Below are 20,417 nucleotides of genomic sequence, written 5' to 3'. Positions count from 1 at the left end.
AAATAAAAAATATGGAGACTCACTAAGGAGAATCGCAATATACTTTGCAAAATATACAAACCATAAAAATTAACTAAATTAAGTAACCAAATTAATCATGTTGGATCCCGTGCATCGCACGGGTATAGTTTACTAGTGTGTATATATATATATACACACGCCACATGCTATGTTATTATGTTTTGACAGCTTTTCAAGTTAATCCCAAGGAGGTTAGCCTTCTTGGTAAAGGCAAAAGGGCTAAGCCTAATCTCGCCCATTCCATGCATATATTAGGAAGGGCCATGTGTCCCTCTTTATTACTCCAGAATTGTTACTAACTAATTAAGGAAAGTTGTGTTATTTTTGTGATTTTACCAAGATGTAATAAAGTTTAAAAACAGGTTTTCAATAGTTTATATGCTGATCCTTGGATTTTTATGTTTTTTTTTTTTTTTATGTAATTTGATTTACAACAACCAAGTGTTGACACCCAATTTTGTCCCTCTTTTATTTAATTTACTCGGGTTTCTAAATTTACTAACGAGCTAAATACTTTATTTTTCACAATATTTTATTGCTACTACTATTAATATCACTACTTTTATTTTCAACATTATGAGCATTACTTTATCACAAATTTTAAACAGTTAGTCATCGTTTCGTTTTCGGGTTTGGAATCGTTAAATTAATTACAAGACAACACTTTGCAAAATATTTATTTTTTTCTACATATTAATTATTTATTGTCTTTACATAATATATATTATACCAGTTATTAAATTAGAAGCCCAAAAATAATTAAAATAGCGGAGGAAGGACCAATAATTTTCAGCCAAACTAATGACCCGAAATACAAATACAATATTATTTCCCTATCCAAATAAACAAGCCCACATTTTTATACCCAACCCTAATTTTCAACCCACATTTTAGCCAAATTTATGGCCCATAACGTCCAGCCCATTTCCCATTTTTTGACCCGCTCCGTCCCACAATATGAAATGAAACCAGTAGGGTTTCATTTCATTCCCTTCTTCTTCCTCCCCTTTCACCCGCCGCCTCCCTCATCCCTCTGCTCCCTCACGTTCCTCTCCACCACACCCACGCTCCCTGCCATTTCTTCCACGCCTGTTCCCTGCTCCCCACGCCTCTGCCATCCATCGTCATCTCCACACCTCCCTGTTCCCCCACGCCTGTCCTTCATCTCTCTCCCACGCTCCCCCTCTTTTTTTTTATACAAACAGAAAACCTATAAATGGAATCGGGGTGGAATCATTTAGGGGACAGGAGATTGTTTAGAAGAGAGAGGATTTGATTAGCAAGAAACCCGAATCAACGATTTTTTTTATTTTTTGTGGAACCACAAAAAATTCCCTACAAAACTCAAGTTTAATCATCAAATATAGAGAGATTCCAAGAAAGCAGCCAACGATTACTCTATCTGTTGGTTGAAAACTTTAGTTTCTTTAATCGATTTCGAGTTCGTCGCGTTCGAGTGTAGATTCGAGACATCGACACCCATCTCACTGCGACCACAAGAGGTAAATTTCCTATCTGTTTATTGTTCTATTGGATTTCTAGTTATGCATTGCTAAGTTCAGTATCAGTTTAAGCTTAATGTGTTTAGTTATATTTATCAAGTTGATTTGATTTGGTTTGAACTGAGTAATTAGTTAAAGTGGTAATTTGGTTAGTCGACGATGTTTGCTAAGTTATTTGCTGGCTATGTTAGTTAAATGATGTTTATGTGTTGATATTCTGATTTATGGTAATCAAGGGTTGTGTTCATTGGGTCTGAATATTGTTGTTATACTGCCAGCTTTAAACCTCTTGTGTATGACTTGATCTCGGTTGTTTACCTCATATGACTTTGTATGTTGACACCATGAGTAACACATGAACTGATGTGTATCCCCTGAAGCATTGCTTATATTTGTCTAAGGCATAATTTTGGTAATCTGTCTAGGTATCTTGACCCCTTTGGGTTTAGTTCTGGGTTTCTCAAATATGTGTGTGGTCTGATACATATTCATACTTAGAACAATTGGTGATTACTTTTCTCTATGTTTGTCCATGTCTACATAGTGGTTAGTTACATCTGCTGTTTGGTTGCCCATGGATGTGTTGTGAATGTTCTATCAACATATCAATCACAGTTTACAATACAAGCATGTTTTAGATTAGTGTTAAGATCACATATGTTCTAAAAGGCTGTGAGATGAAAGTAGCTTGGATCAACATGATGTCCCATAAGAGACCTATTGTATGGCTACTAGATTGATGAAGTTCAACTGATTACATGAATGTGTTAAAGCCAAATTCCAGAACTGTGTGCATGGAATTTGGTGTGTCTGCTTCAAGCTATCCTTGTTTTACAAATCATTAAATACATGTTCGGTTTAATATATTTTCAAAATCAATTGATATCTCTCGAATGTTGGCTCCTTCTATGAACTTAGAAGTTTAAAATCTGTTGAGTGATTCCTTAGAACAAAATAAAATATGTTGTTTTAGGTTCATCAAATATAAATTGAATATCAGTTAAATCCTTGATTAGCCAAGTTCTTTCGTTCGTCATTTAGAATCCCAAATCTTCATCCTTTACTGTTTTCTGTCGCTGTTGGTTTCTGTAAATATTTAAACTGAACTACTGATTTGAGGATTATCGTAGGTTATGAAAACTGGCAGTTGCTTACCACATGAATAGGAAACATCATGTATATATTAGGATATATGTATGAGAGTATATCAGGTGTATGCATGAATCACTTATCTTGGAAGCTGAAACTGCTCTGTTTTTTACTCGTTGCTTTGATTGTTTGGATACGATTTTGGATCTATGCTTGTTTCCCTCTAATTGCCTGTTGGTATGGAGCCTTCTGCCCATTTTGTTTATTCCTGTATGTCTCCAGTTCCCCAGTTCTCCAGTGAGCTCTGTTTGGGATGCTGTTATTTACGCGATGTTTCCTTTGTTCTTCCTTTCCATCTGAGTGCTGCCATTATATAATTTGAACACATAAAACTTATTGTATGCATGTGATCCCTATTGTTATTCCTTCTTCCTGTATGCATGTGATCTTTGTTGTTATTCTCGGACCATGGATTCTCACCAACTCGAAATACCGTTTTAAGACTGCAACATAACCTTTTAAACTTGTCTTCATCCAGTTTGACATGAAAAAAACTGCCTGGGATTTGTCTAACACTGAGTAAAGAGATTTTTGTCCTTTAATGAACATTCCCTACCTTGTTTTCTTTGGTTAATCTGAAGTCTTGGGGTCTGTGATGCATTCAGTGATCGTTTAGAAGTGTTTAGGTCGTTCTTATGTGTTGATCAGAGTCACTCTTAATCTATTAAGATAGTCCATAATTCATTTGGGAATAAGTGCATTCCATCTATGATAGTAGCAGTGGTGTCTCGCATGTTTATAATTTCTGATATCAATCTCTGTGCGTCCTCATATGATAGCAGTCAGCGGTCCTACTTAAAGTTTTCATTGCTGTTATAACTCAATTCTGTGGAAAGTTCAATGGACTTATTCAATCAAGTGGTAACTGCCTGAAAGTCTATTTTGAATTGGAAAACTCTCCATTATATTGACAAAAATGATTTAAACAACGAGTAAGATTTTAGCACAAATGAAATAGTTTCATTCTCATGCTGTTTTGAAGAGCTGGTGGAAGATTTAGTGTAGAACCTTTCCTGATAAGCATCATCCCTTCCAGTTTGCTAATTGGTTTCTATGTTTGTCTAAAAAATGGCTAGCACACTTCTGGTTTGTTTGATATTAATAACTGCATGCTACGACATTTTTATTATGTCTTGTAAAATTTTTATTTGCCTACAAATTCCGGATGCGCTCTGCTTGGTTGGGAGATGAGTTTAACTGAAGAGTTAAATATTTGGATTTAGAATTTTATTCATCTTAAAGACGTAGTCTTGAAGCTTAGGAGAGCTGATTCTCGGCTGATTCAGGGTTGTATATAATCTGTATCCATAGTTTTGTGGTAGTTGACGTGCTATGTTGCTGAATGTAGATTAGCCTCCCCTTAATCGATATAGGTTAGGTGATTACCAATTTATGCCAATAGGATTTTAGGGAAAATTATGCTCTATAAAGGGTGAAGAATAATTAATCCACGTGTAATGAGTTAATAGACATATGCAGCAGTATATTTATGGGCAATTTGCGCATATTGCATAATAGCACTGTTTTCGTGTAGGTATTTAAATTTTGTACCTTCATTTGACATTTGTGGGGAAATAGCCTTTCTAAGATTAACGAAAATACTGACTGAAATATGATACACTGAATTTAGATTGGAGTAGTATTGATTATAGTTGGGCTCATTTATTAATTCCTTTTCTCTCTCTGTCTTTGCATGTGAAATCCCTGCACGAGTCCGACGAACACCTCTCCAGCATTTGATGTTGGGCTAAAAGCCCAACAAAATCCTCCTCTCGAGTCAGCCCACCCGCGTCAAAAAATAAAATTCTGGGCCGAGACCCAAATGGCAGAATATATGGCAGCATATATACAGAAAAGAAAGAAACGAATTTTGGGCCAAAGCCCAATAGCGTGAGCAGATTACAGCAGTCTAAACTGGGCTGAGCCCATTTACATCATACTTATTCCTCTATTTTTATTTTTTGTGTGCATTTGATATGTATTATATGACTAACATTTTTGTTTGTTAATTTAGATAAACCTTAGTGATGTTGAGGGTTTTAGTTTAGTAATGGGTAGTTAAATCCACAAAATTACATTCCCTCGTATTTTCTAAACTATTTATAGTATCTATAACGTCTATTCAAGTAATTGATTTTCAAATAATATGACTATATATTTTTGAGTTAAATGAATCATCTTCCATTCTTACTATCTCATGAATTTCAAAACGTCGTTAAATAGGAATCCAATTATATTTTATAAACATCTTCAAGATTTATTCAATTATACATATTTTTAGTCGAAATTGGTTAAATAAAGAGTGAAAAAAAATAGAAAGAAACTTATGGACTTTTCATCATATTTAAGAACATAAGTCTAGGCATTTCTACACCACCATATTCATATAACATCATTTTTATCTAAAGATCACATTTGATAAATTATCCTTTAAAAGGCTATTAGTCATACGTAAACTATCTTATTTTCTACAAATCTTATTTTTGAATAATATTATTATTTTTTCATTTAAGGTCTTAGCAATATCTTTAAATCTCATTTAACCTTTAGAACCTTCCTTTTACGCAAACTATTATGTTTTCTACAAGTATTATTTTAAACAACACTATTACACTTTCGTTTAAAAATCTTAACAACATTTATAAATCGTATTTCAAAAAATAGCATTAAAAGTACTCTTTTATACAAATTATTATTTTTCTATAAGTTCTATTTTAAATAACATTCTTATATATCTATCTATAACTTTAGTCATACTTACAAAACTACTTTCTTTTCATACAATACTGTATTTACACTTAGCCTAATTAATTATAAGTCCGGTCGGTCAACCATTGTTAATGGGTCTTAAAGGGTGCCTAATACCTTCCCTTTAGACTAATTGAACCCTTACCTAGAATCTTAAGTTTCGCAGACCTTAAACAGAGTTGACTTTAAACATAACTTTAATAAACTTTAGGTGTCCTAATTCACCATAAATAATTAGGTGGCGACTCCTTAAAAACAACAAAAACAGGAATCTCCAATATGTCGTACTTCTAATTTTAACCTAATCCGGATAAAAATGGGATGTGACACCAAGACCATTGCATATATCAATAACATTATTATAAAAGAGAGATACGATAACTTTTGGCTAAATCTTCCTTTCATGCTGCTCCTACAGTTGGCAATTGAATGGAGCACTTGCCTATGATTGAGAAGATGAGATTAGAACCTGACGCATCAAGCCTTGACTTAATGACCCTTCTTATAGTCATGGGCGGAGCCACACCCATTGAAGGGTGGTCATATGAACACCTTTCATTGGAAAAAATTATCGGATGTCTATATTAAATATAGAACTTTGTGGATATATATTAGTAATGAACAACTTTGACACTAAAAATAAGGATAGCCCAGCGGCTAGCCCAGCGGCTAAGGGTGTGTGAATTCTTGCTGAGGACGCGAGTTTGAATTTCGGCTGTGTGTTTTCTTTATGCGCTATTTTTTTTTCCTTCACACATCCCCTGTCCTAAAATATGAACACCCTTGGTGAAATTCCTGGCTCCGCCCCTACTTATAGTTATATCAAATCAATAAGGTCTACATCACTGCCAACTAACACTGACACATAAAGTGATTTATGCCTAACAAGGAATTCAAATGAACGCGCGCTAAGTGTGATAGATATTCACGTATAGTTTTAAGGAATTTCATGAAAACATAAGTGAATAAACTAAATTAATCGTTATAGTCCGTTTTCAAACAAAAAAGAATAGATGCGCAGCTGAAAAGCAGAAATCAGGATTAAGTTAGACCGGTTTTTTGGGAACCTAACATTCTATTAGCAAATTAAGAAGAAGATTCGAGTAATTATCTGGCATTAAGAAAAAGCAAACATGGGTTCATTATCTGGCACACGTGGAATGTGATTCTCCCAGACGTGGGTGGACGGCTCCCCTATCAACAGGGTAATATTAACTAATTAACTTGTCACGTGCCCCCAGCTAAATATCAACACCATCTTTTTTTCTTTTTGTTATTCATTCTTTCCTTGTCAGTTGTCACAATCTTTTACTATATTAATTTACGTTTCTTGACAAGAAAATAGCACGATATAATCACATGGTATGAAAAAAAAAAATGAAACACATGCACGCGATTATACTTCAAAAATAAATAAATATTCTATTTACGTGGTAGATGTTGAGAAATATCTTCCTTATGGTGGAAGAGACAAAAGGAAATCAGAGTTAGGTATTTTGATTGTATCTATTGTCGTATATTAAGAGTTTGAGTTGAACAGTTCTTATTATGAATTCGTTTTCCCAAATTCGACTTGATTAGAACCGAAAGGAATGACAAAATTACAAACTTATTTAACCTGAGACAATTGGACACTTATCATGTTTAATAAAATCGAGAGTAATTGAGGAAAAGTTTTTTATTTGAAACTTGATTCTTTCCGATAGAGGATCTCATTAAGGACCCAAACTTTGTAGGTAAACAAGAAAAAGTAAAATAAATGGTAAAACAAACAAAAATCTTCTTTATTACGTATGTCTTTTCTTCTTTCCATCAACCTTTTCTTTTATACTGATCTGTAATGAGTTGTTTTTCCAGCAGCTTTTTCTTTCGAACTTTCGACAATTTGGTTCTTACTTACAGCTAGTTGACCATGTGGAGCACTTCCTATTATCAAGAAAGTCATTCAACACTTGATCACCAAGAGAGATACAATTTTTTCTATGTACGTATTTTATCATTCGAAAAAAGAGTACGTATTTCATCAACAATTATATCCCAATCGAAGAAAATTGATTTCCTTCCATAGGGAAAGCAGGGGCGGAATTACAAAATTGGGTATGGATTTGGACAAACTAATACCTTTTGCGTAGACCATTCATTACATATCTATAAATATTTAATTATTAATTCAATAACTAAAACGAGCTATGGATTCATGATTGACATATTTAGAACTTATAAACTTTAAATTCTGGCTACCCCTATGGTGGTTGAGTATTAATCTTTTATGGAAGAAGTCTCTAGAGAACTTCTTTCTCCAATTCCATACTCCTATATTTTACATGAATGACGGAGGGCTCCAATTTTGGAGAATGATCGAATATGTAACAGAAATGTTAATGAGAGAGACGAATTGGTTAGGAGATAATTTTCCAGGTGAACGTGGATTTTGGAATATTTGGAAAAATATTGTCAGCTTAACATATGGAAAAAATTTCTGACTTCCAAATATAAAAAGTTACAAACTTTTTTGCTTTAAACAAATAAAAAGTAGTGAAAGAGATAAGCTTTCTTTAGTTTTGGACTTGTTAGTTCATCAAAGTTTACACCAAATGGGCCCTTTCAAACGAGTTTAGCACAAAGTTTCAAATTTAAATTTGAACCCACAATTTGAAAATTGAAACAGGTTTCAGTTAAGATAATCCTTTTCCAATTTAGATCAAGACAAATTTCTAAGTTCATTTGGAACGTCAATATTCGTCATTAGACTTGGAAATGGAGCCAATGATATTTCAGTTGCTATCTCATAAGAAGAGCATTTTTACAGATAAGATTAATTCACCGGCTTCTACATTTTCATTATAAACTCTAAGAACGAAAATAAATAAAATCAGATAGGACCACATTCCTAATATTATCAGGGCATTCCAGAAAAAATCCTTAAATAGATTCACTGTACCCTAGCCTTTGTGAGAGTTAAAGCGTAGTGCTTGTACTCTTACCTTTTTAAAGTTTGATACACATAACTGCATAAGTATGGTTGGTATGGCCAAAAATATATTGTACTATTAGATAATTTTTCAAGAAAATAGGTCTTGCTTTTTATTATTAAAAACTTTTAAAAGAAGACGTTTTCTACCAATTGACTTTCTTCACTTATGGATGAAAGTCGTTTACGTTATTTCTCTCTAAATTTTATACCATCAATTTACGTCACAACTACTAGTAAAAATAGATTCCTATGTTATAAAAAATCAATCGTCTCCCTTTTGTTTTTAAGAGCCAACATTATTTATATTCTCCCTCTGATTTTTATATTTCTTCTAGGTGATGGGTTAGAGTGGTGAGGTGGCATGCCATGGGGTGTCCACCCCACCAAGTTGTCAGCGTTATGTCAGATTTCATGTTCACCTTAGATAATTTTAATGGAAGTGGGGTATATTTGAACCCAAAGTATAACAGAGGGGTATAGTTAAACTCAAAGTATAATGAAAAAAGTATATTTGGATCTAAAATATAACGAGAGTATATTTAACCTTTTTCTAATAATACAGGGATATATTTGACCTTTTAGCGAAAAATACTTTGCATGTTTTTCATGTAATCGTTTGTTATTTTCCAAGATGAACAGTAAAACAGACAAACGGTGGGACACTGGAAAATAGTAGTACTGGTGTGAATGCCAAACTTTGCATGTGGAGAGGGTAGTGGATGGACCCCACATGACAGTTAATCTTGCCACGTGTCAACCCACAAAATGATATGAGCTGTACAAATCCCAAAAAAAGGGAAATCAAAAGCCGTTAATGTAATGTTTTGTCGTATATTACACAAAAATTAATATAATAATGTTAAAAGTGAAGAAAACAGAGAGGGTAATGCAACTGATGAAGTAATTAACGCGGTTAAGGAACCGAGCCTCCGATGTGAAAATACCAAATTAGCCCTCAATAGAGAAAAACCTAGGCTTACTTCACTGTTCTCAGCCTATATATAGGGAAACCACTTTCCCATTCCAAAATTCAGTAGCATTCTTAAATCTGGTGTTTAATTAGCATTTGTTGAGAGACAAAAGAAGAGAAGAGAAAAATGAGTGACAGTACAATGACATGCATTGACATTCTTTTGGCAATCATCTTGCCTCCCCTTGGTGTTTTTCTCAAGTTTGGCTGCCAGGTAACCCCCTTTTCCCTCCTTTATTTTCGTAACGTTATGCTTGGTGTCCGATCAACTTGATCGTGCCTAATTCATTTGGTGAATATGTGCTACCTTTTACTAGTATAGAATAATTTTGTCAATCAAGAAGAGAATCACATAGTAGCATCTTTTAGCCGCGATTGGAGTTTGCCTTTTTAATTTACCACCACCGCTACTACAGATAAAAGCTCCTGAATTTTTTTGTGAAACCAGATAAAACCTTTTTTTGGGTTTATGGATGAGCAGGGCTAAGGGGTAGGTGAGGTAAAGCAGTAAGATCCAATTTCTGTGGGTTTAGGATGCAAATTTAAGTGAAAAATTAACTAATTTTGTTTTAAAATATTAGGAAATTGTACATAGGTGCAGATTTCATATGGTATCTGAAATTTTTATATTTCTCTGAATACCTGTATATTTTTGTGTTGGAAAAACAGGTGGAGTTCTGGATCTGTGTTTTGTTGACTCTCTTTGGATGGCTACCTGGTATTATCTATGCCATTTGGGTCCTCACCAAGTGATCATCATCCTATGGTAATTTTTTTAAAATTTCATCTACGGGATAATCCTCAATTTGCTTACAAGATATTCTAGGAACAGTATCTAATTCCTTTGTAACTTTTTTTGACAGGTGGATATGTGATGCTCATTGCTAAGTCTCTTTATTTTCCCTAGTGGAGTATCTAGCTGTTGTTTTATTTATTCTTGGATAGTTCTGTTGGTGTATTTCTTCTAAGTTTATCCCCTCCTTTTCCCTTTTCTTTTTCTTTTGATTGGTTATTCTCTCTTGTGTATTCCATTAGAGAAATTTGGATAGAGTGTTGATGAAGATATTTATCGTGTTTCATTACATTGGTTGTAAGTCCTTTGGATTAACGTAATGTGACTTTCATTCTGTTATTTTAATTACTATGGTGTCTCTTTTTAACATGCGGCTTATATACATTTGCGTGTGTAGTCTAACTAAGGTGGTTGCGTAGGTAGGATATTTCAATAGACGTGTGACGTGTCCCATTTTATCCACAATCCAAACCTTATGATGATTAACTTAATAATCTTGTAGATACTATTCTCTTTCTTATTATAAAGAAATGAAATATAGGGGAGTGGGTACAACTTGCAGTCACAATCATCATCATCAAATCAGTACGCGACAATAGTGGTGCATATCTTTAATTTTAAGATTATAAGATAATAGAGTCCTGACCATGGCTAAACTAAAGGTGTTAACCGGTTCCAACCGGAACCGGACTGGTAACCGGTTAGTTAACCGGCCGGTTTCGGTTTACCGGTTTTAAACTCCAAACCGGAACCGGTCCGGTTTGGAGTGCTTAAATTTTTTATTTTTTTTGTTTTTTGTATTATATATATATATATATATTATAGTATTTATTTGTATATTGTAGGTATATTTACATATGTTATACAACTTTATAATTAAAGTTTAAATATTTACTGACTAACCGCCTAACCGCAAGTCAGCAATACAGAATAGTGATTTTCGTATAAATATATATGTATAACTTACATATACTTAATATATATACTAAATATATGTATAACTTAATATATATATACTATATATATGTATATATAATATATACTATATATACTTATATACTATATATACTTATATATGTGTATAACTTAATATATATACTTATATATATGTACTATATACTATATATACTTACTTATATACTATATATACTATATATACTTATATACTATATATACTATTTTTTCTATATGTACTATATATATTTATATATGTTTAAGTATACTATATAACTTAATATATTAATATACTTATAAATATATTCTTAGTATATTTTAGGTATATTCCTAACTTAATAAAAGTAAAAATATGAACACAAGTAAATAGAAGAAAGCTCAATGAGCCATATATTTTATTCATTCTTGGATAACATTTATTTGCAAATTGTATTTTTTTTTAACTTGCAAATAATACATGAGTTGTACAAAAATAATAGAATAATAAAATCACCAATTTCGAACCATTTCGTTAATTTCCCCCACATCATATTTGGTCATGGAAATATCTTCAAAGTCTTCCATTTGGTCCGGTCCACTAGCTATCAAATCTTCAATTTCTTCCTCTTCGCCTTTCTCCGCTTCTGAGTTTTGGTTGCGTCGCTCCGATCTAATCCAATCTCGAATGCACACTAGTACTTGCAAGCTAAAGCCGGATAATGAATGTCTATGGTCTCCAATTTGCTGTCTTCCTTGGCTAAATGCGCTCTCCGAAGCCACGGTTGATACTTGAACCGTAAGGATATCTCGAGCCATTCTTGAAAGTACCGGACAGCTTGCCTTGTACTTCTTCCACCATGCTAAGACGTCCACCTCATCCAGTTGGCTGATATCCACATTTGGCTGCATCAAATAAAAGTTATATTCATCAAAGTTTGCAGTAGAAGAAGAAGTAGGCTGTGAATGTAAAACTTTTAAACCCGACAAGCCCTTTTTGCTACTCTGAGAAGTAGTAGGGCGTGGAGCAACGAGTGTAGCACGTTCTTCCAAACTAGAATAATGAGTAAAAACTCTTCTAAACTCATCATCAATAGCGAGATCGGCTTCAGCTAAAGATGGTTGAACTCGCTCTTCAATTTCTAAAAATGTATAAATTTGACTAACCAAATTTTTAGTATAAGACACTTTTAAACAAGGATTTAAAAGGGAACCCAATATAAATAAAGTTGGGATGGGAAAAAAATACTTCTTAAATTTGATTATCATTTCAAAAATAGTTACTTGATAATCGGGTTTATATTTATACTCTTGTAAAACTCTAGCTATTTCCGCTAAGTAGGCTAAAATTTCGGTTACCGTGCGATAAAATTGTCTAGAAAAAGCAAGAGTTGCATTATAAAAAAATTCTAAGAGTTCGATACATTCTTTAACATTTTCCCAATGCCTAAAGGTTAACCAATCCTCACTATCAGTATTATATTTGTTGTGAACTTGTTGTATGGGAATCCTATACTCATATGCTTGTTATAGCATATTGTAAGTGTAGTTCTACCTAGTCTCAATTTCTACTTGAATTTTCCTAGGTCTAAGGTTATTTTTCACACAAGCATTCTTAAAATCTCTAATTCTTTCCCTATTAGCATTACAAAAAAGAAACGCAACAACATTTCTAACTTTTTGAACAGAATCATCAAAATGCACAAGACCATCTTTAACAATTAAATTTAAAATGTGACAACTACATCTTACATGAAAAATATTTCTTAGAGGAGGGTTTATTTCTCTTTTTAAAAGACCAATTGCCTTTGTATTATTAGAAGCATTATCTAAAGCAATACAAAGTGTTTTTCTATAAATGTTAAAAAATCTCATTATAGTAGACATTGAATCGGCTAAAAATTTTCCATCGTGACGACCTTTTCCTTCGTCATATAAAAAAACTATAATTATTTTTTCCATAACCCAGTTGTCATCAACCCAATGACATGTAATAGCAAAAAAATCTAAATGGTTAATACTAAGACCCAAATCAGCGGTAAGACAAACATTACAATTTAAAGAATTAAATACATGGCGCAAATAAAATCTATATTTTTTAAACAAATCTATAACATCGGCTCTACAAGTACTTCTAGGAATACCCTCAAATAACGGGTTATAACAACGTTGAATGTAAGTAACAAACCCCAAACCCGAGGGAAAGAAAAATGGTAAACAATCATAAGCTACTATTTTAGCTATTTCTACGCGTTCTTTTTTCTTGTCATACTTAAAATTTCTACCGGTTCGTGGATCTATCGTCATTTGAATCCCCCCCACATTTGAACCCGTTTGTTCTCCCCAAATATCCATATGTTTGGTTCTCATATGACTATTTAGTGTACCCGTTCCACCATCCTTACCAGTTCCTTGCTTAAAACTAAATACTTGTCCACATAGGGTACACGTAGCTGTTTGGTTTTCCCTATTCTTAGTCATAAATTTTCAAACTTTAGCTGTTGGCTTACGAGTTCTAGGCGGTTTGTCTTGTGTATGTGATTGTGCAGGACATGTATCTCCTATGGGATTTTCGGGGGGTTGTGTTTCATCATCATCATCTAAGTCTTCATTAAAAGTGTCGGTAAAATGTTGTTGCATTGCCTCATGACCTAAAAGTGGATTATTTCCACCAACATCAATACTTAAATTAGGTGTTTCTTCCACAAATGTTTCCTCATTAAGCGCACCCCTAACAGTACGACTACTACTACCAGCACCACGTCTTAATCTCTTTGACATTATTAAATAGAATTAATTTAAATCACAATCAACTACATCACAAGAAAATAAATTACAACAAATTAAATTGCTAGAATTAAATTGCGTAAATTAAATTGCGAAAAATAAATTGCTAGAATTAAATTGCGAAAAATAAAGATAGAGTTGGAACGAAGCTATAATTAAAGTGAAGGCGGCTAGAATTGCAAATCCACCAAAGCTACTTCGGATTGTTGCAAAATCACCAACTCCACCAACAATATTATAATTGCAAAATTAATAATTGAAAGTTGAAACTATAATAAGACTTTGTGGCTAATTATTGCAAAGAAACTATAATTGAGAGATTGAAATTTGAGAGAAAGATGAATTGATGTGAATTAAAATGAAAATGAAGAAGGGTTTATATGGGGGTGGGGATGGGTTAAAGTGTTAAAAAAAAAAAATGGGGGCCAAAAATTAAAAAACTGACCGTTTGGCAACGACCATTTTTGCAAATGGACCGTTGCCAACGGTCCATTAAGGCCCAACGGCTCTTTTTTTTTTTTTTTTTTTTTAATTTAAATTTTCACCGGTTTAACCAGTCCGGTTCCGATTTTCAAAATATTGGAACCGGACCGGTAAACAATTACACGGTTAACCGGAACCGGTTCTATGGGTTCCTGTTACGGTTTAACCGGTCCGGTTACCGGTTAAAACCGGTTGCCACCTTTAGGCTAAACAAAACCTTACGTTTTTTCAAATTAGGCACCTATGTCGACAAATTTACACAGTCCGGAGCAAAAATGGCTTGTTTTTGGAGCTAATAGCTCCAAATAGGCTGGCTTTTTTTTTATACCACAATGGGTATTTCGTTAACCAACGAAATACCTACACAACACTGTTCCGGTGCCGAACTAATAAGTTGCATTTCGCTACACTTGTAGCAAAATGTAACAAATATATATATTTTTTTCATTTCGTTGGTATATCAACGAAATAGTATATAATTATTTTTTTGTATTTCGTTTATTAAAAAACGAAATATGATTTTTTTTTATTCGTTCATATAAAAACGAAATATGATTTTTTTTTATTCGTTCATATAAAAACGAAATTGGATTTTTTTTTTTGCATTTCGTTGGTATATCAACGAAATAGTTTTTTTTTTTTTTTTTTGTATTTCGTTTATTAAAAAACGAAATATGAATTTTTTTTATTTCGTTCGTCTAAAAACGAAATTGGAATATATATATATATATATATATATATATATATATATATATATATATATATATATATATATATATATATATATATATATATATATATATATTTGTATTTCGTTGATAGACCAACAAAATAGGAAATTATAATTTTTTTTTTTTTTGCATTTCGTGTATTAAAAAACGAAATAGGATAATTTTTTTTTTTTGTATTTTTGTATCTCGTTTATATAAAAAAATAGGAACATAATTTTATTTTAATTTCGTTTATATAAAAACAAAATAGGAATACATATATATATATATATATATATATATATATATATTTTTTTTTTTTATTTCATTCATATACCGATGAAAAAAGGGGGGGGGGGGGTGGGGGGGGTTCGTTATATACCTGCGAAATGGAACAAAACATTTCACTGGTATATAAACGAAAAAAATAAATTATTTTCCTATTTCGTTTTTATATAAATGAAATACAATATATATATATATATATATATATATATATATATATATATATATATATATATATATATATATATATATATATATATATATATATTCATCCTATTTCATTGAGTTCGGAGCCTAAAGGGTATAAAAATACACGGTATAAACCAAAAGGGGGTAGCAAAAAATTTAGAGACCAAAACGGGTATAACGTGGACTGATTCTTGTTATGACCTGTTTGCTTGTACGTACTACATTTTCTAGCCATGCGAGGAGGAGCTATATCCATTTCATTCCTCCTTCTAGTTGTAGTTCGCGCTATTGAACCTGATGTAGGTTTTGTTTGAAAAAACTTAGTGTTTGACCGTAAGGTTATTTTAGTCAACATTATATGTCGAGAAAATTAGTCAGCCTTATTTTCAAAAATTGAAACCGCAGAAGTGAAATTGACATTCAGAGCTACATTACCTCGGGATTTTTACGTTGAAATCTATTGCGTATCATCATCTTATAATTACATAAAACTGAAAATTTCAGGCCTATTTGGGAGAAAATTGAAATTGAATGGAATAAAAGGTGTTTTTTTAAAAATCGGCTCGGCCTTATGGCGGTTTGTGCGCGTAGATCTCAAAAAAATACGCAAGTTCAAAAAAAAAACGCGTAAAACGGACGTCCGAGCGCAAAGTTATGACCATCTAAAGTTTGACCATTTTACAACTAGTTTTTCTCCTATATTTTTTAGAATTATATTTATATTCAAAATAAAGTTATGTCTTAATTAATAGTTAGTATGTAATTTAACATTTACTACTCAGTTAATGTGTGACGTTTATTTAACTTATATTTTATTTTTTATTTCTGTTCGCATATATAACACATATTTAATTATTGCATGTGTTAAAATATTTATTTGAGTTAATCACTGAAATTAACTATATGCTTTAAAAATTAAAAAAATCAATAATTTTTTTAATTAAAAACACAGCCGAATATGATTTAAATAGAGGCAACGTCTTACAAAGTATTTGTAAAACGCCGGGGGAAAAAATTTAATGAAATGTATAACGTGGACGGATCCACGTTATACAAATAATTTTGTATAACGTGGATCAGTCCACGTTTTACACATATTATTTGTATAACGTGGCAGTGTCCACGTTATACCTTTTTTTTTTTTTTTTAAATTTTTCCGTGAATATGTTTGACAATGGAATTTTTTTTTTGGGATATAACGTGGATCAGTCCACGTTATACCCGTTTTGGTCTCTAAATTTTTGGCTACCCCCTTTTGGTTTATATCGTGTATTTTTATACCTTTTAGGCTCCGGATTCCTATTTCATTGGTATATGAATGAAATAATATATATATATATATATATATGCATTCCTATTTCGTTTTTATATAAACGAAATGAAAATAAAATTATTTTCCTATTTTTTTATATAAACGAAATACAAAAATACAATTTTTTTTATCCTATTTTGTTTTTTAATACACGAAATGCAAAAATAAATAAATTATAATTTCCTATTTCGTTGGTATATCAACGAAATACAAAAAAATATATATTTTATCCTATTTCATTGATCTACCAACGAAATGCAATATATATATATATATATTTTCCAATTTCGTTTTTAGATGAACGAAATAAAAAAAAAATTCATATTTCGTTTTTTAATAAATGAAATACAAAAAAAATAAAAATATATACTATTTCGTTGATATATCAACGAAATGCAAAAAAAAAAAAAAAAAAAAAAATCCAATTTCGTTTTTATATGAACGAAATTAAAAAAAAATCATATTTCGTTTTTTAATAAACGAAATACAAAAAAAAAAAATATATATACTATTTCATTGATATACTAATGAAATGCAAAAAAAAAAAAAAATTGTTACATTTCACTACAAGTGTAGCGAAATGCAACTTATTAGTTCGGCACCGGAACAGTGTTGTGTGGATATTTCGTTGGTTATCCAACGAAATACCCATTGTGGTATAAAAAAAAAGGCAGCCTATTTGGGGCTATTAGCTCCAAAAACAAGCCATTTTGGCTCCGGACTCCAAATTTACAAGTCTTTGTTGGCAGATGTCTCCAATTTAGGTGTGATGTCTCCTTCTTTAAACAGACAAACGAAATTTCGAGAGCTGGTGACCACTTGTGACTGGCCAGTGGCTACGAGTGCCAGTTATTCTTTTTAACCTGTAATATTGGAGATGTTTCAGTTGGAAATTATTGGTTGATGGGATATTAGTAAGAATTGATATTTTGGTCTTCCCTTCAAAGGACCACAAAGGGAAAGGGAAATTTTTAATAGATGAGAAACACAAGTATGAGTTGTTGTGTGCTGTGTGGAAAGTGAAGTTGTGATTTTCTAAAAAAGATCCAGTATCTGGAAACTTATTGAAGTCATAAGTGGCACTTGAAGCCTATAGATCAGAAAGGTTTCAAAAACAAAGGATAAATGAAATTGGCCTTTAACAATTTTCATCCAAAATTGATTCAGCAGTACATGCTAGTCATAGCAAGACGTAGTCAGGCACATGATACTTTAATATTCCCAAGGTCTATGGCAAATAAATTTGACTTATACAACTTATATGAAGAACATATTTCACCATGATTTTAAGTAACATGTTAGTATAACAATCCTTGTGTTAACTGTTCTCTTTCTAAAACTATCCTTTAAAAACTTCACTCAAGCTAAAAGCATAAGGCATTCAAAAGGGAGAAGAAGCTGTCTTGGAGACTATCTGTTGACACATGTAAGACTTGCCAAACACATAGAAAAGATATTAGACTTGACCGCCAGAGCCCTAATGCCCTATATGGTGTATATGACTTAGAGGTCCATTGAGACAAAAAATATTTGAATTTTGTGAATTTCAAGGATGAAGGAGAAACTAACAATATACAGAACAGCATCCGTGAGGTTAGAAGATAATGCCTCAAGAAGCAGTTTGATACTGGCATCCATTGTAACATCTGAAAGATTGTATCCTTTATAATGCCATTCTCTACAATACTCTACACCAAATCAAATGAACTATTATGTCATAAAAAACACATCTCAAAGATAAGGATGTATAGACAAATCAGGCACCACGGAAATGCAATCTCGAAAACAGAACCCTTTAGTCCATCCATGTAAGTATTTAGAGATGGGGTAATTCATTTATACGTGAATGGTGAATTACACTTTAGTTGTTTAAATGCCCGACAAAAGTATGATAGATAAAGAAAACGTTTACAAAATTCTAGCAGGTATATGTGTTGTATATAACAGTGTGATTTAACTAATCTACTACAACAACAACAACAACCCAATGAAATCTCACAACGTGGGGTCTGAGAAGGGTAGAATGTACGCAGACCTTACTCCTACCAAGGTAGGACGGCTGTTTCCGAGAGACCCTCGGCTCAATAAAAACATAAAAAGAAGTCAGATACGGCTAAGAGATTCAAAGCGATATGGAAATGAAGTAACGCAAGTGACACAGATAACATAGAATAATCAAAGCACGGGAAATAACAGATAATAGCATAAATTAGAGTACAAGAAATTATACTACGATAATGCGACTATTAATAAGGCAGGGTAATGAGACTATCTACTAGTCTTCTACCCTAATATGGGTCCTCCAAACCCTCCTATCTAAGGTCATGTCCTCAGTAAGCTGTAACTGCGCCATGTCGTGTCTAATTACCTCTCCCCAATACTTCTTTGGCCTACCCCTACCTCGTCTGAAACCATCCATGGCCAACCTCTCACACCTCCGCACTGGGGGCATCCGTGTCTCTCCTCTTCACATGCCCAAACCATCTCAATCTCGCTTCTCGCATCTTGTCTTCCACCGAGGCCACTCCCACCTTGTCCCGAATATCCTCATTCCTAATCCTGTCACTCCTGGTGTGGCCACACATCCATCTCAACATTCTCATCTCAGTAACTTTCATCTTTTGAACGTGAGAAACCTTAACTGGCCAACACTCCGCCCCATACAACATAGTCGGTCTAACCACCACTTTGTAGAACTTTCCCTTAAGTTGTGGTGGCACCTTCTTGTCACATAGCACTCCAGAAGCAAGCCTCCATTTCATCCACCCTGCCCCAATACGATGTGTGACATCATCGTCAATCTCCCCGCTGCCTTGCATAATAGACCCAAGATACTTGAAACTACTTTTCTTCTGGATGACTTGGGTACCAAGCCTCACTTCCAAGCCAGCCTCTTGAGGTGCTTCACTAAACTTACACTCTAAGTACTCTGTCTTGGTCCTACTCAGCTTAAACCCTTTAGACTCCAGGGTTTGTCTCCAATCCTCCAGCTTAGCGTTAACTCCGCTACGAGTCTCATCGATCAGGACTATGTCATCCGCGAAAAGCATACACCATGGCACCTCACCTTGAATTTGCCGCGTCAATCCATCCATCACCAAGGCAAATAAGAACGGACTAAGAGCTGATCCTTGATGCAACCCCATCACAACTGGAAAGTGCTCTGAGTCTCCTCCTACTGTCCTTACCCTGGTTTTGGCTCCCTCATACATGTCCTTGATCATCCTAATGTACGCCACAGGTACACCTTTAGCCTCCAAGCATCTCCATAGGATTTCTCTTGGAACTTTGTCGTAAGCCTTTTCTAGGTCAATGAATACCATGTGTAAGTCCCTCTTCCTCTCCCTATACTGCTCCACCAGTCTCCTCACAAGATGGATGGCTTCTGTAGTTGAGCGTCCCGGCATGAATCCGAACTTAACTAATCTACTATTGAATACATTTATATTTAAAAACGAATTTAGAATTTAAACTTTATGGATTCAACTTCTAGCATTTTTAGCATTAAACTCATTGTATTTTTATAATTATGTATTGTTCATATATATTATTTTTTACTACAAT

The 20,417-nt window shown here is 33.1% G+C and overlaps 1 protein-coding gene across 1 annotated transcript; it reads left to right on the top strand.

The window, feature by feature from the left end:
- Positions 1-9,400: 9,400 nt before the first annotated feature.
- LOC132598525 (hydrophobic protein LTI6A) lies at positions 9,401-10,502 on the top strand. The gene is made up of 3 exons (XM_060311453.1): positions 9,401-9,578; positions 10,034-10,130; positions 10,228-10,502. The coding sequence occupies exons 1-2, from the start codon at positions 9,492-9,494 to the stop codon at positions 10,115-10,117; spliced, it is 171 nt and encodes a 56-aa protein (XP_060167436.1). The 5' UTR covers positions 9,401-9,491; the 3' UTR covers positions 10,118-10,130; positions 10,228-10,502.
- The last annotated feature ends 9,915 nt before the right edge of the window (positions 10,503-20,417 follow it).

Source organism: Lycium barbarum, chromosome 6 (assembly GCF_019175385.1).
Source record: "Lycium barbarum isolate Lr01 chromosome 6, ASM1917538v2, whole genome shotgun sequence".
NCBI classification, from domain to species: domain Eukaryota; kingdom Viridiplantae; phylum Streptophyta; class Magnoliopsida; order Solanales; family Solanaceae; genus Lycium; species Lycium barbarum.
Note: the sequence above shows the minus strand (reverse complement) of the source record. Positions and strands in the feature narration are given on the sequence as shown.

Bases quoted from the DNA above. Each gene is read 5' to 3' on its own strand.
- LOC132598525 (XM_060311453.1), top strand. From the start codon at position 9,492: ATGAGTGACAGTACAATGACATGCATTGACATTCTTTTGGCAATCATC. The intron at 9,579-10,033 runs GTAACCCCCTTT...TTGGAAAAACAG, and splicing joins TTCTCAAGTTTGGCTGCCAG to GTGGAGTTCTGGATCTGTGT.